Genomic DNA, 27,980 nt, shown 5'->3' on the forward strand with positions numbered 1-27,980 from the left:
TCACTAATCCCTATCGCGCTGCAGATGTGAAGAAGCCCCAAAACAACGTGGTCCCCACCGCCGTCTCGCCCAGCCTACCCTGGCCCGTCATCATCGGGATACCGGTGGGCGTGACCTTTGTCCTAGGGACCGCCCTCCTGTGGCTCTGCCAGTCCAAACGCAGATGCCCTTCTTCTTCTTCGTCTTCTTCCTCCTCGTCTTCCTCGCAAGCCTCCTCCGCCACCGTCCAGCGGCTCCCGGTGGCGGGGCGCGAGCGAGCGTGCCCCGGCGCCGACAAGGAGGGCCTGTCTTACGAGGACTACGCGGCCCACCAGAATCAGCCGCTGACCTCCTCGTCCAAGCTGTACCCCAAAATCTACACACACGACGTCCACACACACACGCACTCGCACGTGGACGGGAAAGTCCACCAACACCAGCACATTCACTACCAATGTTAGCGACGGAGGGACAAACCACAGCCGCGACACTTTAGTGCATTTTGGAACACGATGAAGAATGTATAAAGAGTTTTTTTTTTTGTAAACAATGAAAAGTCCCTCAGAGTATTTTTTTTTCTCGAAAAGCTAACAATAGTTCCCATATTCTGGCCTTTAAACTTTGTGTCTTCTGTATATAGTAAAATATGATTATATAGCATTTAGCATGCTTTTGTATAAATGTCATAATGTGCGTGTCATATTATCGTTTCAGTTTTGGCTCGCCAAAGAGATGCATCAACCATATTTGTTTCACTGGGAGGAGAGGAAGGCGGAAAACGTAAACAAAAAACGCTGCTAAAAAACTGCAAAAAGTACTGCAAAGCACTCTGTGGACAATTCTTCAGGTACATCTTCGTCTTTTGTGCATTTTTAGTTTTACATGATATTGGTGGATTAGCAAGACGTACAAAAAATCCTTGAGAAAACTTTCTAATTTGGTTTGAAGAAAAGATTTTACATGAATTTTGACCATTTATTCCAAAGAGAAACTTGCCACCAATACCATTTTCTTTTATGATCATTTATTCGCAGCCAACAATTATTATCTATTATCAGTCAATTAAAGCAAAAAAACAGCGAGCCAGGACTGTTGGTTCTTCCATTAAAAAGTGACATCATTTAAAAAAATGTATTTTCAGACAGTATTTGGGGAAATCTCAGCACAGGCGAACCTAATATTTTGTCTGCAGAGTGCATGTGTTCACTTTGGAGCTTACTACATTATAAAGAAACACATTTTCAGACCTGTGAAACCAGTTCTACCATTACCATCCGTTTTTTTTATCATTGCTACTGTTGTATTTAAAGCTATAGGACTGCCGCCGGACTGTCGACCAACTCGTCAATGTGCACTTACCGCTGGTATTTATGTGATTTTTACTTTTTTTTAAAAAAATTTAAAGATATAGTCAAATTTGTTTAATTGTCCCAAGATTGGGAAAAATTGCATTTCTAATTTATTTTCTTGGGCATTATACTGCATGAGTTTTTTTCATGTTTTTATACACACACATGATGGCAATGTGCATATTGTATTTATAAGTGCGGGCAGATTTTATGGATATTCATATGGACAATCTTGTATAGATTGTCACTGCATATTAATCTTTGCCATTAAAAGAAAATAATCTGTTGCATTTTTTGTTTTGGGTGTAAATGTTTTATGTCATTCGGATTGGCTATGTAGGGTTTCAAAAAGTTTTTGTTTTTAACAAAAATGGATCGGTACAGTATCTCCATACAGGAATAGGTATGGCAGTGGATAAATAATGGAATATAGTGCAGACTTTGAAAGTGTATGTGCACCGCCCGCCCATCTTTCATCTTCGTTCTGCTGCAGATTAAAATTTGTTATTGATCTGGAGCGATGGAGGTTGATCATCTGTTCATTGATATTTTGCACAGGTCATCTGCAGTCTGTCACCGATGGTTACGGCACGTCACGGGCAAATCGAACGGGATTGTTTCTTGTCTGGTCCAGTTCTGCTAATCATTTTCTTACTTTTTGGAAATATTTTCGCCGCCAGTTCATCCAGCACATCTGCTCCCTGTCCTCCTCCTCCCCGATTGACGTGAGGAAGAGGAGGACAAGGATCTTGTGCGAGATAAGAACGACATTGACACCTCGGCGGAGTTGTCTACACCACTTTTATGTCTTCCGTTGGCCTGGTTATTTATTTTATTTTATTTTCTTTGCTGAGGTTATTCACAAGTTTCCAGCATTGAAATATACGACTGCTGTTTGTTCTGTCATCCGTTTGGGGAGTGTGACATAATCCAGACGTAGCTCTGAGCTACATCCACATGCTTCCAATTGGCTTCATGAATTTTATTTACCAGTAAAACAAAAATAATGTAATGTCAGGAACAAAAAAAACCTCACAATTTACTATGAGTTGATTGTTTTCATGTCAACTACATTGTAAAACTATTTTTCAAAAGTTGGCATCGCTTGAAATTTCAACTTCAACCAATTTCATTTACATTTTCAAGTTTTGATGGAAAACTGACCCACATTTTAAGGAAACTGGAATTCTTTAAAGTAGTTTGAAGTCAATGTTTTAGGTAAACTAGAATTCAGTTTAAGTAGATATGTTATGCAGCCCAGTACCCGAATGGTTAGAACGTCCACCTCACAATTCTGAGATTGAGGGTTCAATCCCCAGTTTGTTCCTTGTGCAGTTTCCATGTCCCCCGCCCATAGTTGGCTCCAACACCCCTACAACCCATGTGAGGATAAGCAGTACAGAAAATGATTGAATGAATACATATATTTTAAATAGCTGAAATATATTGTTTGCATATAAGATTGTTGAAGTTAACACTTTTTACATATTTTTTTAAATGATATATGGAAGAAGATAACTTGATACTAAAGTACGTATTGCAATATATTTTTCATATTGATTGATATATTGTCTGCTTTAATTTTTAGAGCTTAACTTGAGAATACAGCCCTAATTTGGCACCCTACCTTTTGCCAAAATCCCAATATTGGCCCACTTAGATAGGAAACCTGTGGTGTTTGAGTCCGTCTGCTTGTAAAAACAAACGTGTGTGTGTCGTCATGAAGGAGATTTTTGTGTGTTTGAGTCAACAGCAGCTGTGCTCGCTGAAGAAGAGGATCTGTCCAAAGGGCTTTTCATGGCGAAGAAAAGGAACTGCGTTCAGGTGCTCAATAGAAGCAGAAACCATGACGGACGTGCACTCAAACTAACACAAAGACGCACACTGGCAATCTCTCTCTCTGCCACATTTTCACACACCGACTACAGGAAGAACACCTGAAAGGGCCATCAAGTAGACTATGGACCTAGTGCGTGCCCAGATACAAAGACCCAATGCCAAAGCGCCCTAAAAAGACTCATCAAGTAACTTATAGAAGGAGTGCAAGCCGACACACAAAAAGACACACACACACACACACACCTGGCTCTGTTTGCGCTCCACCCGTCACTGGGCCACAAAAGCCGCTGTTCCAAAAGAAGCAGGAAAGCAAAAAGTACAAAAAAAGTGGAGGCTTTTTGCAATGATTCTGACGGTGCCCCTCGCCTCGGTCAGTCGCCCCCACCGGCGACCAAACCCGTGTGAAAGGCGAGGTTGGCAGAGGATAGAAATTTCAAACCTGACAGGCAAACGGGACAAAAGCCTCCTAAACTCAGGTTTTGTCTTTCTCAAACCTGCACTGCTTGCTATTGACAAACATAGAAATCCAATTCATTTCAAATGGAGGACTGTCTTTGAATTCTAATGTTTAAATTCCTTTTGAATGACCGTTCCTCCCAGTCCAAAATAAATCGGACGTCGAGCACCATCACCATCCTTACTTTGAAACCCTAATTTAAACGTTAGGTTAGAACTTTATTTCATCCCGTATTCGGGATTTCTTGGTTGCAGTAGTAAAACAGACACAAGACACAGAAGACATTGTAGACCTAGTTAAAAAAAAAAAATTAAAACCATACCGTATTTTAGCCGCAGTTAACCCTACTTTGAAAAAATTAACCTTGACTTAAAAACTATAAACACTAAACATACTGTACGTAACCTAAGCCAGTTGAGAACTACTGAGAACACGTTCCTTGAGCTTTAGTCTAAATGTTCGCAAAAAGGTGATCATGAGTGATATGGATGTTGCCTTTGTATGTGTCACAGGAAAAGCAATCTCTCAGCAGCCACGCTGACATCACTCAAGTATGTGTCGGATGGTTGGAGAGCAGGCCCCTCCAAAGACAACGGTACGTATGCTTGCTTGCTTGCCTTAACGCGTGTGTGTGTGTGTGTGTGTGTTTGTGTGAGAGAGAAGTCCGATTGAAGTGTTCACATCCTCACCTGTTCCTCTTTGACTTGTCAACCTAGCCCATTGGCTTATTTTTCTCAAAAACTGTCTTCTGCACTTCAAAAGAAGCAGATGTGAATGCACGCATTCAATTTTATTCCCAGTTAAGGTCGCAAACTCAAGGTCTGCTTTTCATGATCGTGATTTTGTGCGTATTGTTTCGATCCCTTTGAGGTAGATACTTATGGAAGCAATTAATAAATTAGGATTAAAATGATGAGTCAACTAAATGGCAGTATTGGTTACAGCAGGTGTGTCCAAAACGTTCCTTCCACGATTATTTGTTAAACAAAGGATCGGACATTGGTTAAAATAAAGAAAAAAGATCGGGATTTTAAAAAGTACGATAAAATACTGCAGAAATTCGCTTTAAAATGATAGCAGACCATATTTTGAAGACAAAACCATCCAAAAAAATGACAGATAAGCCTTAACGATCACAATGACATTCAAACATGAGCAATCAAAGGTTTAAATGAATGAAATGAATATTTCACAATCTTATTACCATAAAACATCGTAGATTAATTTCCTGGCCTGCCTAACGATAAGTGTTGTACTACCATATTGTGAGACCAGTTGTAACGTATGGGGAAGTACCCAAATCCCCTAATCTGAGCAAGGAGGTTTATTAAATTATTAACCATGAAGTGGACAATAAACAGGCCAAGTGCTTAAAGTGTCAGAGCAGAAAGGTCTTCATCCAAAGACAAATATCTGTGCCGTGAAATCATTTGCTTCGTGTCACGTCTTGCCCACACTGGGGGATTACGTTGACACACTCCCAACTCGCAGTGTGACAAAGTGTGAAATCTGGATCACATTATGGGGAGACAAGTTTCACTCTGTCACACCTGACTGCAGCGAGGGAAGCCTGTGCGTGCGTGCATGTGTGTGTGTGCGCCACTCAATAATTCCCTCTGACAAGAGAATAGTTTTCTTTAGTTCTCTAAAGTGGGGCCGACTCATTTGTACAGCCTGGAGCCATGCGAAGGTGAAGTGTGTGTGTGTGTGTGTGTGTGTGTGTGGTAGAGGGAGGGCAAAAGTGACAAGGCCTTTGTGTAAGGGGATTTTACATCAAGTTTAGGAGTATGGAAGAAAGAGAACTTTTTGGACAGATAGTCTGTGCCAGTACAAAAAATGAATTAATTCTCCATTTTGAAATGGCTTGTTTTTCCTCTTGAATTCTAGAATGTTGTTGATTGATCCCCTGGCCAGTGTGTCTGTAATTTTTGTGTCACCATATTGTAAGATAATCGTTATCATGAGCTTTGTATCGTATATCATGCGAGGAAGTACCCAGAGTTTCGCATCCCTACTCGTCCTTGAATCACAATATTTTGTTGCATTTCCTTCTGATTAAGTGCACGCTGTTAAACTTTAAGCTCTAGAAAGAATTCTGATTGGTTGGCTTGTTAAGTGCTCTCTACTAATCTTTAATTTTCACCAAGGTTGCTAATGGGATAGCTCAGTCTTTTCTCCATTGCAATAAGTCAGAATTCCAATATTGTCTCTGTCTGTGGGAAGAACGACCTTGACCCAATACTTTTGCCTTTCTCTTTCTGTACTCACTCTCTACTTGGATGAGTCGTGCCTCGCTAAGTGGACCTTAAAAAACAGGAAACTGAGTGTGCAGGAGGAGGATCAAGCCTGCTGACTCTCCACAATGGTCTTAACTCAACCTCTAACGCAAACACACACACACACACACATAGCAGTGGTATGGCGTGCACCGGCCCGGAACCCACACACACACGGTCACACCTGAGCCTCCCTCAATAGACGCCATTCAGCTGGCTGACAAGCGAGGACAATGAAAGAAATGGAGGACGTGTCTGAGCGCATCAATCTGCTGCCGCCATCATCTTTTCCTTCCTGCCATGACTTCAGGTGATATCAAGTTTCTATTTGTACACTTTTACTCTTTGCCTTCACTTGTATGACTGTGACCCGGCACACAAAAAAGTTACAAGGCCTACTTTGATGTGTCACGACCATCAAACTGCATTTATTATTCACGTAGTTCCAGTACAAAGAAAGGTAGAAAAATAAACCATAAGCATGCAGTTGGATGGGTGTGCACCTGCTTTTTATGGATGAGGGTGCAACCGGAAGGACTGGAAAGGCTATCAGAAGGGGGAATTCCGAGCAACCGTGTGTCCAAATGACAACGGGGTTCTTGGGCCGCGACTAGAAGGACACATGGTTAATGTGAGAACTACATGGATAAAATATAAAAGTAAGGCGCAAATGATCACCTGACTGAGGCCAAGTATGCACGGTAGTCGGCCGTTGGACTGGACCTTCTGTGTGGAATTGGGCCACCTTAGAAAGAGCATATAGCATGTAATTAGATAAACTTTAACTCCATCCTAACTCAACTCCTACCCATAAAAAAACCAGCCATAGGGTTTTAAGTGTCAAAAAACAACTACAACCAATAATAATAATTACTCAAAATACTCAAAAAAGGGTTAAAGATCTTGAGTGTGAACTTTTCAACTTTAGAAACTGCTGTCCATGAAAGGCACTTGCACTTTCCCAGTACATCATACTACATGGAGTCCAGTCAGGCAGTTCAAAGTTCACAATGCAACCTCCCGGGAGGCGATACCACTGGTTTAAGGCACGATGCAACAGGAAATGTACTTACCCATGTGTCCGTCATGTGTAGAAACTATCCGTGACAAACCAGGGATATTAACGGGCTGGCGCTGAGGAACATGGTGATAAAAATTGAGCATATTCCTCCTAGTCGTCACAAAATACCCATGAAGGAAGACTTACTTCTTGGAAAAAACTTGGCTGTCTCTCCGTCACAACATTGCCATGACTACAGGACATGAGAAAAGAACAAAAAAATAAAACAATATATGGTATCGCAACATATCACCATAACCATAATATACTGTCACACAACTAACAGCTACTATAAGTGCCATTGTTCTTGGGTGAAGTTTTCGTTTGGGCGAGAGAAAAACCTAAAGTCATGCAGTATAAAATAACATTTGTGCTGTTAAACCTTGGGCGACCAGTGGAAGCCTGAGTCAATGAGGTCCAAGAAACCCAATAGGGATTGGCGACTAAATCCAAGCAAAGCTGCGCTTGTTCAGGTGTGTGTATCTGTGTGTGTGTGTAGATAGCTGCAGGGCAGAGCAAAAATCTACAGTGGCTAAAGTTAACATAAGACCCCAGGCTGAAATTAGGTGTGTGTGTGTGTGTGTGTGTGTGTGTGTGTGCTGTCAAAGTGGGGTCTTGCACTCACATATTGCTTAATGAGGAATTTCTGGAGAGCGCTGTGGGAGGGTCAAACTGGTTCTGGTAGACTGAAGCAAAGGTGGAACAATGACAGACGTTATTAATGTGCTTTTTTGACAATAAACAAATGATTTTTCCCTCCCCTTTTAACCCTGCGTCTTATATATGGATTTTTTTTTCAGGCCGATGAAGTAGCCTTGTCAAAAGTATCAAAGTAGTGATAATAAAATGTTACACAAAAAGTACAAGAAGGGCTGAATTGACTCCTGACAGCTTAAAGGATGTTTTTATTATCTTTGGAAATACAATAATTATCATTAAAATCTGTCCTATGTGTGGCCAGTTAGGTTCAGGAGTTTGGGTTAACATAGCGTGAGTGAAAAGGTTCACTTCCTAGTCAAATTTACTGTAAATAACAATACAATTATTGTTTCAGCCTACCTTTACTTCCATGTGCACCTTGGGAGCCATATCTCATCGATGACGCCTTTAAACTGGAAGTAGAATACAGAGAAGAAAGTCCTCAATTTGATTACAAAACAAGTTACATTTTCCAGTGATTGTTAAAGATAAAAAAAGCAGTTGCCCCGAGGTTAATCAATTAATCACCAGACCGGGGTCACAATGTCATGACATAAAACTGGGATGCCAACTTTCACAATAAAAGTGATAAAATCATTTCCACAATTAAACTCCTGTTTTTTTTTCACGATTGCAGAGAAAGGGAGATCAGCAGGATGATCTCCGTGACGATGCATGCCGAGATTATCTGCTAGGCTCACAAAGACGACACTGTGAGGCCTTGCTGCATGGGCAGGGTCAACGGACGCGGTGGCACAAGATGAATATCCAGCCATTTTCTCCTGCTTATGTGAGGTCAGAGGAATTTCATCTATTTTTTAGTTGCGGAAATTGAAATGAAGTTGGTTGGCCCCTAATAATTCTCAAGTATTCAACTTGAAATGATCAATGGTTGTTTGTCTCCTTGTGCTCTCCGATGATTGGCAGTATTCCAACGTCATAGGAGATGTTTTTCTTTTTTATATCCTTTTTTTTAATTATTATTTGTTACTCTTCAACTATGTTTGTTTCTTTACACAGGTCAATGTGACCCAACGATGTATAACCCTCCAGTTTAATTCATTACTCAGAAACAGCAATATCAGATTGAGTTGGTGGGACACGCCACTGTACAAATATCTTTATCGAAATCAAAAGTATTTTTTAAAGAATGTGGTAATCAAAGCGAGTGATGTAATTTGTTCAAATTCCTTTCAGCGTAACAATAAATCGGCCAACACTGACACCCCGTGGTACATAAAGTGAATTTTCTTACAAAAATTAGGACGGTTGCTTTCAGAAATTACACAGAAATTGAAGTTTTATTTGAATTTTTGACATGAATATTATAAGTACCTTTGAAGTGAATGTTCTAATTCACTGATGTAATCTTGCTGTTCTTTCATATTCCTGTAATACAGAAAAAAAAAAAAAGCTAATCAATGAACGTCATGTTTTTGGATGGGGGTCAGTATAGATCTGACTCACTTGACCATCTGCTGATTTTCTTGCTTCATTTTAAGCCAACATTCCTCCAGTTTTTCATTCTATTTTAATAATAGTAAGAAAAATCATTAGGACAAACGTGTTTTTAGGGTTGCAAACAAGACATGGCTCACCCTTGTCTGGTAGTATTTGAGCAATCTTTTAGATTGTCTGGCCTGGAACTTCAAAACCTGAAGAGAGAAAACAGTGAGTGGATGTCAATCAGTTGGTTTATGGATAAAAATTAATAGTGTAATACACTCATCTACAGTATGTGCCCCCAAAATGTTTTTTTTTTCTCTATACTCAGAGATTATGCAATTCAATTATTAAAGAAACTGGTACAAACACAGATTTGGCACTGGGTAGGTGTGGCTAAACAGTATGAAAACCTAGCCAAATATGAAATATTAGTATATCCTAACAAACAATATATTACCAGACTGAATTAAAAAAGTTAAAGAACAAACGAACTTCGATGATCTCCAACATTTGCTGGTTTGCTGTAACGTTGACATCATGGAAAAGGGCCTTCATAGCTGGTGGGCTCTGGACAAACAGAAATTCAAAATAATAAGCAAATTTTCAATGATTGCATATTCGTATGTATCATTTTGCAATCTGATTATTAAAGGTTTATTATGTACTAACTTTGTTAGAAAGACGTCTCAATTGACAATTTTCATTGCAGATCAGACACTTGAGTTGATCACCTGGAGGGAAAAAATGGAAATATATACACAGAGAATGCAAAAATAAATGTTTTATGATAACATTTATTGATTGTAGTATAAGAAAACGTCCAACAAATGTCTCTGTTTTCCTAAACGCCCCAATGAAGAGCAGAATCTACCCCTAAAAAAACCTGGAAACTTCTCAAATAGTTCTCCAAAGTATTAATTATTGTACCTTTGTAGTAACAATTACTGCAAATGATGTGGCCACACGAAGTGAGTGCCAATTGAAGTTGGGATGAAGGTTGGAGAAAACAGACATTGCAGTAGATCCAGTTGGACATGTTCGGGGCAAAGGAGGTTCCTGTTGCAGGCAAGGTGGAACGTTAGCATCATGCTAATGCAACGTGTTGTCAATTGAGGTATACAAAACTTAAATTAAGTTCGTTTTCACTTCTAAAACGATCGAAACTCGCTAATGAAACCATACGTACCTTTTAATTTGATCGATGTGTGTATTATATGAACGCAGATGCTTATTCGGTCGCGTGTTTCATTGCTGCTTGAAGGCTTGAAATGTTGTTTTTCTTTGTTTACACAGCCTGGAAGTTAGTTTACTTTAAGCCATACGCGAAAACGTTAAATGGTCATCTTCAACGGGTTTGAGGAGCCTTCTGTAATGCACTCGGATGGTTGATTGTTTGTTTGCTTAGCTGCCACAAAGCACTCAGGTGTTTAGCTTTGAGCTAAACTAATAGCTCAATTAAAACGAGTGGGCTGGAGTTGTGTGTTTTAACCCTGGAGAAATGATCTGCAATGAATAGGTAATACCATGAAACTTGGGTTCCCCAGAATTACGCAGAGTATACCCTCACATTTTGTAGTTTTATAAATGCATATATCTTTTGTTATCTGCCTTTTTCATAGGTTTCTATGATTAAAACTTTGTAAATGTGACATCAAAGTGGGTATTCTACAATGATATTAATAATAATGATCATAATAATTGTGATGATGATGGTGATGATGATTATGGTGATAGTGATGATGATGAGGGTGATAGTGATGGTGATGTGATGGTAATGTGATGATGATGATGGTGATGGTGATGGTGATGATGACGGTGATGATGATTGATGATGATTGATGATGATGATGATGATGGTGATGTGATGATGATGGTGATGATTATGGTGATAATGATGGTGATAGTGATGATGGTGATGGTGATGATGGTGATAGTGATGATGGTGATAGTGATGATGATGATGATGATGGTGATGATGATGATGATGATGATGATGATGATGATGATGATGACGGTGATGATGATGATGATGATGATGATGGTGATGTGATGATGATGGTGATGATGATGGTGATAATGATGGTGATAGTGATGATGGTGATGGTGATGATGGTGATAGTGATGATGGTGATAGTGATGATGATGATGATGATGATGATGATGATGATGACGGTGATGATGATGATGATGATGACGGTGATGATGATGATGATGACGGTGATGATGATGATGACGGTGATGATGATGGTGATGATTATAATGATAATAATAATCATAATCAGCTTCTCCCACAGGTTGCTACCTATATAACTCGTGCCTGCCATTGACATTGTTAGATTTCGACTCAGAGTGCATGTCTCGCACCGTCGGTGGCACTCAAACATGAACACGTAAAAAACTCTCTGAGGAAGACAGAACTTTTAACAAACTGTCTTCGTAGTGCTACAAAATAAATAGTTTATTAATATAGCCTCGTATCACATTTCATCTGGCATTGTATGTAATTGACAGGTTGGCGATCAGACCAGCTTCTTGGCAATGAAGAATTCTTTGAGCCTCTTCATCTGCCAGAAACCGACCAAAATCAGGAGGGAGATCTGCACTACTGCCCAACAAAGCACTGTACTGTTAGTGTCTTCGCTGATCTGACGAAAGAGCTCTTCCTTTTCCTGTAAGAAAACAACAGCATTTGTTTTTACTGTAAAAAGCATAATATGCAATGTTACCATTGTCTCTATCGCTTTGAATTCCTTACTACATAACCAAACGGCTATAAACTAAGAGCCAAGTTAATGTAAACCATTTGTGATTCTAATTTAATATTAACTACTGTTTTTTTTATGACCCAGCCTTACTTACCCTCTGATAATCCTGCTGCTTGGTTATGTACACCATCTGATCAACAAGATGCTGCAGGGCATAATCCAGTGTCTTCAAATTGTCTTTGGCTCTGTCATCTTTTGGATTTATGACGTGCTTGCCTATCTGAACATCCAAATGTAACTTCTGCCAAAGAAAAGAAAAACATAGAGAAATTGATATGATAGTAATAATAAATAAACAATGCACATGATCCGAATTTTTAATATTTTAGCTTTTTAAACATGTTTTTAATGGAATTTTTAAAAAAAACTCTCACAGTGTAAAAAAAAGGTTTTCTACCTGAGTAAATAAAAATAGTCACTTGTTCTATAAAGTTTTAAAGGTCTTAAGTGTCAATTTTTGAATAGCATAAAGTTGGTGTGTGTGTGTGTTAATAGGCCTCACAAGACGTTCTCCAGCAAAAACCGAGAATCTGGTCGAGTTGGTTTGAAAGCAGAGGAAGTGCTGACCAGATTCATGGGCCGTAAAGGTGAATTTACCAAAGATCCCGTAGCGTTTGGTCATCAAAACCTAACAGTTAAAAGAATAAATCATAAATTGCTGAACGAGCTTTAAACACATTAAAGTGAAACGTTTTTTACTCTACCTCATGGCCAGGGTCTCTGACCGTCACAGTGACGCCGAGGTGAGGCGTGTGGGTGGACGACTTCAAGTCCCAGGGCTGCAACAGGAAGTATCCTGAGGGTGAAAGAGACACTCATCTGAGCCGCCTACTGTAAGTCATCACGTTTTACTGGACACATTTATTCATCCTCTCGGGTTGGATATCTGTTGTTTTTGGCTCACATTTTACCTCCTCCAGGACTTACCCGTCACCAGCACATCCTCGGGAATCTCCTCGATGATGCATCGCTCTTCCTGCTCGCCCAGATCAAAATACATGGCAGCAGCCAATGTCAGGTAAGCCTGCAAGAAGAAGCCGGCCCTTTGCATCCTCATTCTCAGTCCGCTATGGCCTATTAAATAGAATGTGGCTTAGTAGGTCTAATAAAATAGCTCTATAAATGCGAAATAGCCTTTTCAAAGAACACCATGCGTCTATGCTGGAGGTTCCAGGGAGTGAGAAAGTCACAGGTGTTGGTTTGTGTGACGAGACTTTGGTCAAGTGGTGTGACTGGTTCACTTCGGACCAATCGAAGCACAGCAACAGACTAGTAATATTGTGTCACTTGTTAAATCAATGAAGGAAACCTTTCTATTGCTATTTTTACCTAAATCCCCAACTTCCATTCAATGCCACTACTTACGTCTCCATAACAAGTGACTGTTTGCATTAGCCAATAGGAGTGGAAACCTCTCGGGTCTCTATACGATTTGCGATACAACCATTATAAATCCCCAGTTCACAAAATCAACCTTATAAACTGATAAAGTTATCCAATCCAATCCAATACTAGACAAAATGTTGGTGAAGACCCATTGATATATCAGCATATCGATATATTGTCATACTCATTGCAGCCAGCATGATCAGATAAAAAAAAACTGCTCTCACATTTAATGTGTGTTTGACGCACTCAGTGACTGACATGCAGCATACTTGTGTTACTAGGTCGTTTTTAATGTAAACACCCACTGCCTCACAGAGAATAGCTTCACCTCCCCAAGCATCTGCTAAAGTTGTCATCATCCCCTCGCAGTTAAGTTCAGTATCACATTCCCGTGTCCTCCCACACCTTGGTGTGAATGCTGAATCAATATACTTTTGGTCAGAGATATTTAAGTAGAGTAAATCTGTCATTTACAAAATCAGAAAGAGTTGCTTGCAAATGGTCCAGAATTTTTTGTTTGTTTTGGTTTTGTAGTGCTCGTGATTTTCATAATTCTGGGCCTTGAATTCCATATACAAAACGCTTTCCACCTTCTGCCCATACTTAATATCCAAAATACCCCAAAAAAGTTGCTTTGAAATCTGAACAAAATCGATGAAAATTTGTTGGCTGTCACAGTATGTTAGCTCCATGGGCTATGCAGCAATTATCGTTAAATATCTTAATTGTTTTAACAAACCAAATTAGCAAATTTATTCCAAATACATACTTTAAATCATTATGGACAATCCCAATGTCAACAATCAAATTTCAATTTGTTTAGTCAACAACAAAGTAAACACCCCTGTATCAACACGTTTATTGAACATACATATATAACTTTTTTTTTTTACATTTCTGGTATTGTTTTGTACAAAAATAAATTCAGTATGAAACCAGTACAACAATAGGAGTACAAAAAAAACAGCCTACAAATGACTACATTCATATTTGTTCTTGGCAGGGTAAAATCCTGTTAATAAATACATTCCTTTTTTCTTCTGTTCTATTGCTATTTTGCATTGCCTGGAACATTGCATCCAATGGTGACGATAGCACAGCACACCTTTTCATCGATCCCAGATTTGAGAAATTTTGACACTAAGGAAGAGGTTCAGTTCACTACTCAGACCTTTTGCCGTTGTATCTCCTCCGACGTCTCTTGCGCCCTCGCCTGTCCCTCCTATCCTTCTTTCCTCTGCCGTCCTTCCACTTTTTCTCCTGCCTTGTTTCCCGGCCTAGTCATAAGCAGTTGTCTGGTATGCACCTCCGATCTTCTTCCAAAAGAGGGCAGGGTGCGCCGCTGTTGGCGTGTTGCATGAGCACATAGCGTGTGCGGTGCTGCAGGCCCATGTCTCCGCAATTGCCCTTGCAAAGCCCCCAGGGGGACCATGCCGACACCTCGCAGTCCAGCGGCGTTTCTGTGTTCCACAATGGTAAACTTTAGTACATGGGTGGTAATTGGTGCAACACTCGTATGTTTTTTAACGGTGTGGTCTCGGTACGGTATCGGTATCTACCCATATTTACCGCACAGCCATATATCGAAATGGTACCGAGTGCAAAAATAATTATATCGGTACAACCTGACATGGTTCATAATCATAACCACAATCCCCAAAGGGCTAACCATAACGCGGTGTGGTTGTGTCGACTTCAATTGCTGGAATGTCAAAGTGACCAACTCTGCTTTAAAACATGTGGAATGCACAAATGGGGTAATTGAAAAATCTTTTCCTCTACATTGACGAACAAATTGAGGGCAGGAGAAATGTATGACAACCTAGTGAAAGAGATTGAGGGAAAATTGGTATTGGCTTAAAAGTAGAAAAGCAGAAGGGCGAGACGCCGAGGCAGCGTTGAAGGATGGATGGCCTGTTGGAAGATTGCGTCAAGGCTAATTCCCGCTTCATATTGCAGGTCCATTAAGGACTCGGGGAAAGATGTTAGTGGGCCAATGAATGAAACACTGCCAGTCAAATTTGGCCTAATTTAGTTCACATCTGGGAATATATTATACCAGAGTAAGTAAGTTCAATGAGTTGATCGAGAATTGCTTGTGAATAGCTACATACACATGGACACATTTATTTGGATTAAAAGCCTGGTTGAAAAAAAATGCTGCATCTGGAATATTTGAAGCCGATCATGCCGATTCAAATCAAGGTTTAGGTTCGAACAAGAGGAAATTTTACATGCCTTATGGTGAGTAGGTGATTAGTGCTAAATTGGCTTTTGAGCAATGTAGCCTCAAAATATCTACAAAAGAGACAAAGAAAGCATCTGCCTTCCATTTTGGTGGAATGACCCACATTATCCCAGTTGTTTTCTAAGAATCAGACTCTTCCACAAGATGCCAGATGTGCCTTTTTCTCATTCATTCTGGTCCTCTTTGAGTGTTTGTGCAGAGGCTAGTGGCTCGCAAATGCTTTAAAGCAGGTCAGAATGCCCTTAGCATTGATTTATAGGCAGTAAGCAACATAATATTATAGATGCACGAGGATTATATTACCAAAACAAATTGAAATATTTGTTTTATAATACAGAATATCGAACATACACTTCTTGATCTAATAATGTTTTGGTGTTGATTCTGTTTTTGGATTGTCACTGACAAGTAAACATAGGAAACTCAGAATCAACAAATGTGTTTTACAGTTACATTTTTGTGTTACGAATGTGAAATGAGAAAATGGTCGTCTACAACCATGTGTGTTTTGTTAGTCCTCAGACTTACTTATGAGGTTGTCCTCAATCTCATTCCACGTTGGCAGGAGGTTGGACTGGGTGGGCTCCACCAGAAGGCTAATGATTTGGTTTGTCTTCTTCATCTTGGTCAGTGTTACCTTGGCGATGGGTGGTAGATGCTTCAAGCGGGGATAGTAAAAGGAGTTGGCAGGGTGGCTAGGGAACGATGAGGTGATCTAAAAACGCCAAGGAATTGCTTTAGGTGATTCAATTAGCAACTTTATTAGTTTACCTCTCAAAACATGACATGGTATTCAAAAACTTGAAATGCCAACTGGCTTCAGGAACTGATTTTTCTTTTTAAGTTCCCTCAAAGTTGAAATAAGGCTTTTGCACTCTGTGCTCAAACCTTAAATCTAATCTCATCATACGTTCATCTGGTCTCCCATTACTGAATGACCTACCTGGGTGATTTTGTCTTGCGGCATGGTCTCAAAGTTGGGAGAGGAAAACGTGAAGCCGCTGTCGGTCCCGGCGTCGTATGGAAAGAGCTCCAGGGACACGTTGTCCTTCCATTGGTCGCCCTCGCACAGATCTACACTGTCCACTCCCACGAACCAGTCGGGGCTTGGAACGAGGCGCACAATAAGCGACAGCTGGAGAATTGAAAAACATAAAAAATTGCGATATCAAACACCATGTACATTCTAACTTCAAAGCTAGATGGATACATCCCCCAATTTTGGAACCACCCTGAAATCTTGCTCGGCTACAAGAAGCTTGAGCTTTTTATAATGTGACTTCTTTTTAATCTCAATGCATTGACTTTGATGAGAATGTCTCTAACTAACATGGCCGCCCAAAGGCCATTCTAATGGATGTCCAATCCATTTGAACTCTGGGAGTTCCAACGAATGGACAATTTGTTCAATCAAGACCTCCCCAAAAAAGTAATGAGCCAAAAAATGGTATCAATGCTACACTGATACTTATCAAACCAGGTGTATTGGGGACTCACATAGGAGTGTCTGGCAAAGACCTCAACCACAGTGTTGCTCTGGCCTGTGCCTCCTACAACCGCAGGAGCTGAGAAGATGCCATAAACGCTTTGAATCTCTTCCCCGGCCTGCTCCACTTCCTTCATGAGCGTCCAAGCTTCGCCTTTCTCCGTGAACTCCCTCACTCCGTTGCTGGCGAAACTATTACGCTGCCACATGTGGTAATCGGAACTGTGGGTTACACCTAAGGGCAAAGGGGACGGAAGTTAGGGGATCACCTATGTGACAGTATACAGTATATTACTGTAGTCGTTGACATCAGTTACTTATATCCACTTGACGTTAACCATTGCTTTCTAGAGTATTCAATTTGGAATTCACATGGATTTCTCATATCAGGTGACCCCATTTGATGGTTATTACATCACAGATGGTGTTCAGTTTTTTTCAGCCGTACGTTTTTTGCTTTTAGCTCTTAACTCATTATGAACATAGACGTTCAACCCAATTTAACATTTTGGTGGGTACAGTCAAAGACGTAACAACTAAATTTGTATTACTGAGCCAAAGTGGCTTCAGGTTTTATCATTGTTCTTGAATAGGACAAAGATATCGTTGGTCTATAACACGGCACATCTAAACCTGTTATTGCTAGTGTTCTACCTTTTAACTGTACTATACTAGTTCTAGTTCTACTTGTACTCACCGACAAGGTTCGACCATTGGGCGGGCGGGCGGTAGACGGGATACTGTTTGGGAAATGCGGCCTGCGACCACTTGCCGGTAAAGGTAAGACTGTACTGGGCTGGTTCCGAGGCGGTGCACATAGGGACGTCGGTCGGCACGGGCATCGGCTGGACGCCGTGGCCAAGGGTCAGCATTGTGACCAGCATTAGGTGGTAGAAGGCCTTGATTTCGGAGGAGAAGCATGTCCAGGTGTCCATGACTTAAGGAGACTAAGGAAAACAATAAGGACACAGTAGTTTTGAGGAAATATATCGTTCAGGTTAATTGAAAGCCTTCATTTCTCTTAAACATTTGGTATATTTAAGTATGCTACGTCAATGTTTGCATTGCAGCACTTTGCAGTTTCAATAAATACACACATTACTTACTCACATGCATTTTTGAGTGTGTGTATATACATCGATATTTTGTAACCCAATAGGATACCCATAAGATCACTCCAAGAACCAATATATCGTTTAAAAAAAAATGTAACCGTTTAATAAATGAACTAACTGGCTGCGAAGAATTTTTTAAAACTATTATATTGTCTGTGTTATCTAAATGCCTCTTAAACATTGTCATATCATCGTAGTACAGTAGTTGCGTAATACTTACCGGTTCAACAGAGGGTTCCCGATGAATGAAAGTTTGAGGAAGCGAGAAAAGGGAGGCGGAGAAATGTGGATGTGACTGCCGGCAAAAGTGACAATGAAGCTCCAATGCACAATTTCACCTTTATATGTATTTTAAGAAGCTTCCTCCCCTCCTTCCCTACACCCATTCCCCCTCCTTTTCCAAACCCCCTTGACTCCAATTCCCGCCTACACGTGCTCAGCAGCATCTGCTTGTCAATTGATCACATGCCAGAACCACAAAAGTCAGCTATTTGTCAACTCCTGCGCTACGCCGTGTAAAAACATCATACTATAAGTTGCGATATATTCATGTACCTCTAAATTATTATATTGCTTGAAGCCATTAACACTCTAATAAATAAATACATTTTAAAAATCTGATCTTTCAGGCGGCCTCACAGTGGGGGGGACTTGGGTTCAAATCCAGGTTCGGACCTTTCTGTGTGGAGTTTGCATGTTCTCCCAGGGACTGTGTGGGTTTTCTCTGGGTACTCCAGTTTCCTCCCACATTCCAAAGTCATGCATGGTAGGCTGATTGGACACTAAATTGCCTCTAGGTATGAGTGTGAGCGTGAATGGTTGTTTGTCTCCTTGTGCTCTGTGATTGGCTGGCCACCAATTCAGGGTATCCCCCGCCTCTGGCCCAGAGTCAGCTGGGATAGGCTCCAGCACCCCCCACGACCCTAGTGAGGATAAAGCGGTTCAGAAAATGAGATGATCTTTCAGCCCCTTTTCCGATCCTTTGAAAATAATCTGATTTGACCCAATTTCCGTTCACCTGATCAGATTGGGGACGTCCCTAATCCCCATATCAATATGTTTTTACACCCTTAGGCCAAAGTCTTAACAATACATGGTGGAAATCTAAAAAACGTGGTGGAATGACAGCAACTGGCTACGATGTGTGTGTAGGTGTCTCAGTGTGTGTTTCCAATGAGAAACGTGACCATATGGAAAACATTAGATGTGGGCTGAGTCAGCATGCTGGCATATTGGGGTGTTTGCACGTGAGCGCATACTGTTGTGTGCCACCTCAAGGCACCTATCGCAGCCAAGCACCACACCTGGCCGGCCTCCGCATATGCGCACACCTGGATGAAAGATTAGCAAAAGAGACACATGCACAAGGCATCGAGAAAAATAACAGCAGCCGTTATCGTGGCTTCTTGCGGGATGGAAATCAAACATCGCACACTGTAAAACGGGGACATGGCATCCTCTACCCACATGGAATGCCAGGCCAGCTCAAACGTGACACACTTTTCAATGTTTGTGGAGAAAAAGTGTTGGGCAAAAGACCTAAAATAGTCATGCTTCATGGTGTGGTTATATGGTCAAAAGGATGGTTACTTTAGACTCAAACAACAGGGGTGGAAAAATGGTCATCAAGTCAGATTTAATTACTTTGGGCAACCTTTTTTTAACATAAGATGCTACTTTTCCCCTCCGCTTTGAATCCTGTGACCTACAGTCCAGTTTGATTTATATATGGATTTTTACAGGCTGATGAGCTGTTTGTCATTAATAGGGTTTCAATATTTGATTGCAAAAGTATCGATATTTAGATATTTGTTTTAGCACTAGCTCAGGTCACCCGATATTTGATGTCATGGAGGTAAATTTCATTTTTCGCTACAATTTTTCACAGTAAAAGAGGATATTTTTACATTTCCCATTGACAGTGCTAGAGATCCAATCCATTTAAACTGGGAGGGTGAGCATAAATTAACAAATGTTAATTTGGGCCCACCTTCCTAATTCAAATGGATTGGATGTCTACGAGGGATAATCTCATTGTTGGGAAGGTGCATCTTGGCCTCAGGAACAACACATTTTATTTTTTTATCTCCATGACTGCCCATAAAATATCGCCATATCGATATAGTATTGTCAGTAATGAGCAATTTTCACCCAGTGTTGCTGTTATTAAGTTTTCCAATAAACTGCACGCGTACCATGGCTTTAACATTGGTCGCCTTTGGCCAATCTGACATTTAAGAAACGATTAAAACAAAGCTTTTTAGTTGCTGAAAAAATGACGTCGCTGAACTTTTTACCAGTAATCCTAAAAACAATGATCCAGCGAGCAGACGTCCTTTGGAAGATGAATCTTAAAATGTGGCGTCGTCTGCAAAGGGTCTCAGCGCCCGCCAATCGCTCCAAACAAGGGCGCCAGCGTTAGCATGACCACAGGAAGCACGTTCATAGGGTCAATCGGTTGTAATGGAAATACTTGTAAAGGTGTATAGCCTGCGCCTCGAAATTGAGTTTGAATTCATTATGTTTCCAATACACATTGTTTTCGCAGTTCCCCTTGACAAAAATGTTATATAATATAGATTGGTCGGTGATGAGTGTGACGAAAAGAGCCATCCTCCAATTACCAACTGTATATTTTTTCAATTTCTTACTAATTTTCCGATCGTAAAAAATCGTGACCGTTTGGTCCCCGGACATTTGGTCGACCGGACGTTTAGTAGAACGGACGTTTGGTAGAACAGACGTTTGGTAGAATGGACGTTTGGTCGCCGGGTTCGCTCGCTGTCAAATTATAGCAGAGAGTTTACTGTTGAGATTTTGATATTAAATATTTAGATATTAAACTCACTCTCTCTCTCTCGCTTATGATTATAATTTTGAGAGCTGGTTTCAACAGTAACAACCCTGCGCCCAAACGTCCGTTTTACCAAACGTCCGTTCTACCAAACGTCCGGTCGACCAAACGTCCGGTCGACCAAACGTCCGGGGATCAAACGTCTTTTGACGAAACGTCCGAGTACCGTAAAAAATATCTAATTTGGATCATTCGGGGATTGATCTGAGTAACATATTCTTTGAGGGTAGTATATGTAAGTTTGGTATCGGCACTGGTTGGTATCGGAATCAGTAAGACTTGTAAAAAGGCATTATAGCATAAAAATGTGCAGGTGCACATAACTGTATATATATATGTATGTATATATTGTAGCACCTGGTGTTAACATTAAACCTTCTCCACCCTTTCAACCTCCACCTAGAGTATCACAGGGGCCCAATAATCAGCCTTGATTTCCGAGTAATTTCCGCTGGTGTGTGGGAGCAATCACGGAGCACGTGCGATCATTTGGATGGTTCTGCAAACACACACTGAGCTTTGTGTGTGTAGAAAGGGCAAAAGTTCTCACAGTTTAGTAGAAAAAAGGTGCAAAAGTAAAAGGTAAACTAATTCTTTCTGTATATTTTACGTAATACTCATTTTGATAGCTACTCTGTTTTCTAATAGACAAAGGCATTTTTTTTCTATTCACTTTCATAAGTAATGTAAGTCCAGACGAGAGTGGGTTGATTTCCACAGACTGACGCTGGCATCACGACTGACCTCGTCCAAAGTTTGCGCCATTAATCACGGTAAATCCTGTGGTTTGTGACGTTTGTGAAATTTTCTAGGCCAAGGTGATTTATATCACAAAAATTATGGATAAGCAAGTTTTGGTTGGGATATTATTTCTTGAGAGTATTAAAACACAGCATGTATAAATTTCCCATTAAGACAAAGTGCTGACTTTGCTTGCTGCTGCTCACTCTGACTGAATAAGGACATTGATCTCAGTCAAATGTTTATTCGCCCCCTCCTAGTCAAAATGATTAAATGTCAGCCCAAAAAGTTAACCGTTTTAATTGTTACTGTCACAAATTAGCATTAGTTTAATGCATTATCACATGACACAGGTCATTTTTGTAGCCATTTGGCTTACATTCTTCATCAGTCTTACATTCATCCTTGTATTCTTCATCTGCTTTGTCCTCTCCGACCCTCTCCCACAAAATCACCATCATGTTATTCCCATCATGCTCTTCTCCCGCACTGTAGGGAGGCAGCGAGCCCCCGGACGGAGGTATAAAGAACTTAATTTACAGCACCCCTACGCACCTAGAAAATAGAGGAAAACGGTCATTTTTCTTCTGTAGTAGTTTTGCTTGACATTGTTTCAAAAGAGGATGTAGTGCAACAGCTAACAAATTGTGTCGATTTTTATGGATCGTGTTATAATTGACTAGGTCATCTGTCAGTCGCGCTTTCTTTACAGTTCTAAGAGGGTGCAAGTTAGCCAGAGGAAGAATGGATTTGTGTTTTGGAAAACATGAATCAATAAATGGCCGCTAAACCTGTAAAAATGTGAGATGAACCAGACACAAATGATTGTTGCTGTCTCAACCTGCAGATGTTGCCATTCCTTTAGGGCCCAACCAGTCCACATTTATTAAAACCAATGGCTTCCCATTGTTTGTAGATTGAGTTCCTGACCCGTGTATTGATAAGTGTTGTATTCCCATATGGTGACATCCAGGTTATCATGAGTCTTGTATAGTAAATCGGTTCTCATCCCTAATTCTTGTAGTGTACTACATCAGATGACTTTGACTTTAAGAACATAAATGTCTTCGCGTCAGTTGCTCTTCTTGTGATGCCAATGGCAAGGAGGGAAAAAAAGTATAAAGAGGTGATCCAGAGCCATAATGTTGTCGTCCAAGGCAATCGCTACTTCTGCGGCCTTTTTTGGCCAACCTAATAAAGGATGTAAAGCATGAAGGCCTTCCACTATAAAAGCAGCCAGGAGACAGAAACAAACCAGAGTGTTCTGACAGACGTGCAGAGGCTTTGCAATTGCACATAGTTATTGTTCTGAGGTATCCACTTGTACGCTATGATTTTTATAGGAGCTTAGAAGCATTGCCTTTAAATCCGGTTATGCAATCGATTTAGGCTATACTAAGTTTTTGATACTTTCGGGTATGTTCTTGCATTTGTGGGCGGATTGATGAGTGTTTATGGCGTAATGTATGGTCTAAGAGTCTGTCTTTGCTGGATAACAATAAATAGAATGGAAATGTGATCCAAAATTTAAGTAAAAGTCAGTCAAACTAATCTGTTTTGGATGTAGAAAATCATTAACAAAGAAATCGGATACGTTAAAAGTCCAATGTAAATAGTAATTAAACATTAAAATGACATTGAATTAAATTCAAAGAATTGCTTCTGGTGCAAAAGCTCCCATTGATTCAATAACAATTATAGCATAGATACCGCAAATCAAACTACATTCCGATATATTACCTCATATCGGCATATTGCCACACCCATACTACCATTGCTAAACTTTTTTTTACAGTATCTGCCATCAAGTGGTGGGCAAGTAAAGAAAGAAAGGTGTTAAGTATTTTCTTAATTCCCTAACCCAGCTGTCCGATATCTCCTTAGCCTACATTCGTCATCACTATTTCATTAAGAAGGAAACCCGAGAGACAGCGACTGTCGGAAGGTAATTCGCACGGCAAATTGTGCTGCTAAGCGCTCGCACCTATGAAAACAAACTTTGGAACATATTACCCCTGTCAAGCCATCATTGGAAAATCAGGGGATGGAAGAAAAAAATTACGGCATTACGTTGATCTCATTCACTGCTAAGCGAGATCAAAGCTGTTATAATTTATTGTTGCCGTGTGGGCAGGTGGGGTTTTAACATATTCGATTTTAACAGTCAAAGAAAGTGAAGGTTCTATCTCGAGGCCATTGATTTGACGCGAGACATTGTATGACGTCACAGCCCGAGGGAAGACCCACAAATGCAAATACGGGAGACAGTTGCCATCAAATTATTGTACAGAGAACCTCCACTTTTTTGCTGATGGGGAATTGAGAACGCTTCAATGACTTACAAGTCAGCATTTTCCTTCACCTTCTCCGGTTGTAAATCTGGTCTGCTGAGAGTGCCCGCCATCACGGCACATATTTGATTGATGTGTAATAAGTCATTAAAAAAGGGTTTCTTCAGCTTCTCTGTACCAGTTGGGTCTATTAGACGAGTCCTCCGCATCTTCTTCTGAAGACCAGGGCCAGAATTTGCGTTGCCAGTTAAGAAAAAGAATATGAGATTACATAAGCGGTGCAGTTGGTTGAAATGACGGTTTATGAAAGGTTATACAGAAAATTCAATATAACATGATATCCCTGATGAAGATGACATACTCTGCTTTCCCCCTTTTTTAAAGCAGTTCCAAAGTGTCTGACATTAGTGCCTCCTAGCTCTACCTCAAAGATCAAGAATTACAGCCCAATTAAAGCCACATTTCCTGTCGTAATTGACGTATTGCCATATTTTTAGATCATCTTTATCATTGTATTGGAGTTATCCAGAGGTTTCTACCTCTACATGCAATGAATACGTCAAATAAAAAAAAATAGCCGGAGCATGCATGTTGCTGGCCGGATCCAACAGAACGTATCACGTTATGTAACTCTTGTCTTGTGGACATCTAGTCGATTCAATCATACCTTACTTCCTTGTACTCTAACCTTCTGCAAAACACATTCGAAACCAAAATGTATATTTTAAGGCCGTCGCACGGAAAATGCAAATATGCTTTTCTAGCGTACCGCAAGAGTGATCCATCTTCATTGAAAAGTGAGGCCAATCTGTCTTCTGGAAGGGTGATCTCACTTTCACAATGTCATCGCCTTTAAACAGGCAAACTATGCCGAGATGGCCTCGCGCATTTACACCTTTCTTCCCATCCAAATGGAAAGCCATACATTTCCTGCGGGCTTGAACCGTATATGTCTCGAGAGGGGAGGTGTTTGCTTTAGACTGTGGCGTTGTTATAATAGCCTCCCTTGTCTCTATATTTCCACACGCTGAGTAAATCATCAGCGTCATTGCCTGAAGACGTTGGTCAGACGGATCGGATCGCGTTCCTCGTAGAGTGTAGATTAGCGGATAGGGTAGGCAAAATAAGACCCTCCGGCCACAAGCAGAATATGGAGTTCCGCAAACACAGAAAATAGGAAATTATGCACTGTAGACCATAAGAATGCACCGGTACTCGGACGTTTGGCCGACGGACGTTTGGCCGACGGATAGTTTGCCGAACGGACGTTTCGCTGAAACGGGATTCGCGCACTCGCCCCGCCCCCGGATCGTGTGTGTACGTGTTTTTCAACCTCGGCCCGCGGGCCATATACGGCCCGTTACAGATAACATTCATTTAGGAATAACAAGGGCATGGACTGCCTCCCGCTGGACATTTTTCTAAATACAAGTACGTACTACAATGTGCTGCCATTTTTTAAATATTTTTTATTTTATCCTTGCGTTTAAAGTAGTAGCCAAACGTCCGTCGGCGAAACGTCTTTCGGCGAATTGTCCGGTCACGGAATGCACAACCCACGTTAAACTAGGGTATGGACGATATACCGATATCGTGATATATTGCGATATTTTGTATCCCAATTGATAATTTTCACTTCATCACAACTTTGTTGAAACTTTTGTTCAGTTTAATGAAGTAACCATTGAAAATTACATCACCAAAAGCATTTACGACTGCTTTTATTGATCATTTGGAGTCCACGTGTTGCTCTACATCCACCACTGTGTGTTTATGTGCTTGTGGGCCACATGACTATCTACCGTTAACTCCTCCCAGCCCAAAACGCACGTGGGCAGAACCGAATACAGGAAACCCCAGAGACCTAGCAGCTGAAACTGGGTCAGCACCTTCCTAGTGTTGTGTCAGGCACACACACACACACACACACACACACACACGGGTACAAACACATACCACACGTTGAGGGAAAACGTGACCTGACTGTAAGCCAGTAACAACAACATACGTATTCCACCTTTGGATTCCGTTCTCTTCAGTGTATTTTTGAGGGATACATATGTAAATTGATGGGAAAGTTTAGCTTGAGTGCTTCTACTCACAAAACAAAGGTGGGTTGTTGTGCTTACATTGTCAACTCTAGCTCCACCGACACCAAATAAGGACGAGTTCATCATGATTGGGAAAGAAATACAATTAAATATGATAAAAATCAGACATACAACCTTTTATGATTTCCTTTTTACTTGTTAACACGTCGTGTGTAATTGCCATTGTGATTCTGTGGTGGCGAGAAATTTCCATTGGTGATTCACATGAATAAGTAGTTGAAAATTTCTCAAGGTCACATTTAATGACACATTTAATTTAATAGAAGTGGCTGCATTTATGTCTTCCATTGGTGTCACTTTATGAATAGTTCTGGATGGAAACTCGTTTTTCCAGCCCTTAACAATCACCCCAGTCATTGTTTGTTACCTTTTAATAAGCAGCTTTAATGACGCTTGGCTTGGCGTGATAACACGTTTAGCCCACAAGGTCTATAAAGTTAGAAGTAGACCAACTTTTACTCGATGTGGTGACCTGCCAAAACCGTCAATGGAGTTTGGCAGCCAGCATTTACAAGCCTGTTAATTTTGGCTCCAATCCTTGCCTCAACATGCCAAATTTGTTTTTTGTTTAAAACAGGCATTCATACATTCTTTTGCAACAATATTTTTATCATCTTTCCCATTCAACCTTACATTTCTAATGATTCAAACCATTTAAAACCTCCATAAAGCCCAAATTGCAGACATTTTGTCTTGCATTTTTCACACTGAAAATTTCCTTTGAGCCATAAATCCACATTTTGTAATATTAAAAAACAACAACATTCAAACCTATGTTTTTTCCATCCCAATTTGAAACTGTTGGCAATCTTGGCAGTCTTTTTCACATTATCCAAACTCCTCTGCAGCTACATTATTTGGAGTAAATAAAGCCCAAATTGTTCAATACGGCATTTTGGCAACAATTATTTGACAGTACATAGAGATGTTTAAATCTTTTATGTTCACTTCTGACATATCTTCCGTCCCATCTGTTTTGTTTTGCACGTTTCATCCCCTCCAAGGCTTCCTTGCACAGTGCCCCATGGAGATGCTGAATAAACCACACTTTAACTGCATCTGGTTCCTATTGTGCTCAGGGAGGTTTTTTAACTTAAAAGCATCTTGTGTTTCCAGCTGCTAAGAAGTGCCTTCCAAGTGCCTGGAAGTAACCTTGGTGGAGGCGGGCCATTAAGGGGGGGATATACTGTGAATGCTGCCGTTCATGTACACTTAACCTCCCATTAAAAAAAGGACTTTCGAATGTATCTTCCATTCTAGATTTTTTTCTTTGTCATGTAGGACTGGGAACCATCCCGATACAAGGCTCTCAATAATGGTTTTCTCACAATAACGCGAAACCGTAATGATCGCTAAATGGGTCAGGAAATCATTCTACCATCTTCTATGACAAGTATTAAAGAGAAAAAAGCATGAGAATATGTCATTACAACAGTTCTACAAATACATATATTCATTCATTTATTGTACCACTTATCCTCAAAATAGTTGTGTATATATATATATATATATATATATATATATATATATATATATATATATATATATATATATATATATATATATATATATATATATACATATATATATAATATATGATTCCGATATTTCTTAGGCCAGCAGAGAAGGCATTGAAGGCCCTGACGGCCCGCCACTGATATATATATATATATATATATATATATATATATATATATATATATATATATATATATATATATATATATATATATATATATATAGCAGTGGCAGGCCGTCAGGGCCTTCAATGCCTTCTCTGCTGGCCTAAGAAATATCTGAATCATATATTATATTTTGTATGCCTTACTATACATGGTCATTTTTTAAGAAAAAAAAGCCTTATTATACATGGTC

At 40.2% G+C, this 27,980-nt stretch overlaps 4 protein-coding genes and 1 long non-coding RNA gene across 10 annotated transcripts in view; 1 reads left to right on the forward strand and 4 right to left on the reverse strand.

The window, feature by feature from the left end:
• Window positions 1-27,980, forward strand: part of fgfrl1a (fibroblast growth factor receptor like 1a) — a 55,462-nt gene that overhangs the window by 23,970 nt on the left and 3,512 nt on the right. For all 6 annotated transcript variants that reach the window (XM_077609378.1, XM_077609379.1, XM_077609380.1 and 3 more), the window contains exons 8-15: window positions 25-826; window positions 4,137-4,219; window positions 6,103-6,210; window positions 8,297-8,454; window positions 11,617-11,776; window positions 12,366-12,457; window positions 12,586-12,703; window positions 12,791-12,888. In XM_077609378.1, the coding sequence (XP_077465504.1) occupies window positions 25-440 (416 nt within the window). In that variant the 3' untranslated portion in view covers window positions 441-826; window positions 4,137-4,219; window positions 6,103-6,210; ... (3 more) ...; window positions 12,586-12,703; window positions 12,791-12,888. The remainder of the gene's footprint in view (window positions 1-24; window positions 827-4,136; window positions 4,220-6,102; window positions 6,211-8,296; window positions 8,455-11,616; window positions 11,777-12,365; window positions 12,458-12,585; window positions 12,704-12,790; window positions 12,889-27,980) is intronic.
• On the reverse strand, window positions 6,306-7,162 carry LOC144081942 (uncharacterized). The gene is made up of 4 exons (XR_013303071.1): window positions 7,108-7,162; window positions 6,974-7,034; window positions 6,579-6,645; window positions 6,306-6,510 (listed from the first exon to the last, which is right to left on the reverse strand). It is a non-coding gene; the product is annotated as an uncharacterized LOC144081942 (long non-coding RNA).
• rnf212 (ring finger protein 212) lies at window positions 7,582-10,141 on the reverse strand. Its single transcript, XM_077609907.1, has 7 exons — window positions 10,118-10,141; window positions 9,598-9,672; window positions 9,258-9,314; window positions 9,127-9,185; window positions 8,995-9,048; window positions 8,020-8,072; window positions 7,582-7,646 (listed from the first exon to the last, which is right to left on the reverse strand). The coding sequence occupies exons 1-7, from the start codon at window positions 10,139-10,141 to the stop codon at window positions 7,582-7,584; spliced, it is 387 nt and encodes a 128-aa protein (XP_077466033.1).
• On the reverse strand, window positions 11,625-12,927 carry LOC144082317 (transmembrane emp24 domain-containing protein 11). The gene is made up of 5 exons (XM_077609384.1): window positions 12,798-12,927; window positions 12,575-12,666; window positions 12,373-12,498; window positions 11,965-12,111; window positions 11,625-11,774 (listed from the first exon to the last, which is right to left on the reverse strand). Exons 1-5 carry the CDS (start codon window positions 12,925-12,927, stop codon window positions 11,625-11,627), a joined length of 645 nt encoding a protein of 214 aa, XP_077465510.1.
• spon2b (spondin 2b, extracellular matrix protein) lies at window positions 14,258-17,876 on the reverse strand. Its single transcript, XM_077609983.1, has 5 exons — window positions 17,691-17,876; window positions 17,005-17,228; window positions 16,451-16,642; window positions 16,036-16,222; window positions 14,258-14,719 (listed from the first exon to the last, which is right to left on the reverse strand). Exons 1-5 carry the CDS (start codon window positions 17,863-17,865, stop codon window positions 14,541-14,543), a joined length of 957 nt encoding a protein of 318 aa, XP_077466109.1. The 5' UTR covers window positions 17,866-17,876; the 3' UTR covers window positions 14,258-14,540.

This window comes from Stigmatopora argus, chromosome 9, assembly GCF_051989625.1.
Source record: "Stigmatopora argus isolate UIUO_Sarg chromosome 9, RoL_Sarg_1.0, whole genome shotgun sequence".
Taxonomy (NCBI): domain Eukaryota; kingdom Metazoa; phylum Chordata; class Actinopteri; order Syngnathiformes; family Syngnathidae; genus Stigmatopora; species Stigmatopora argus.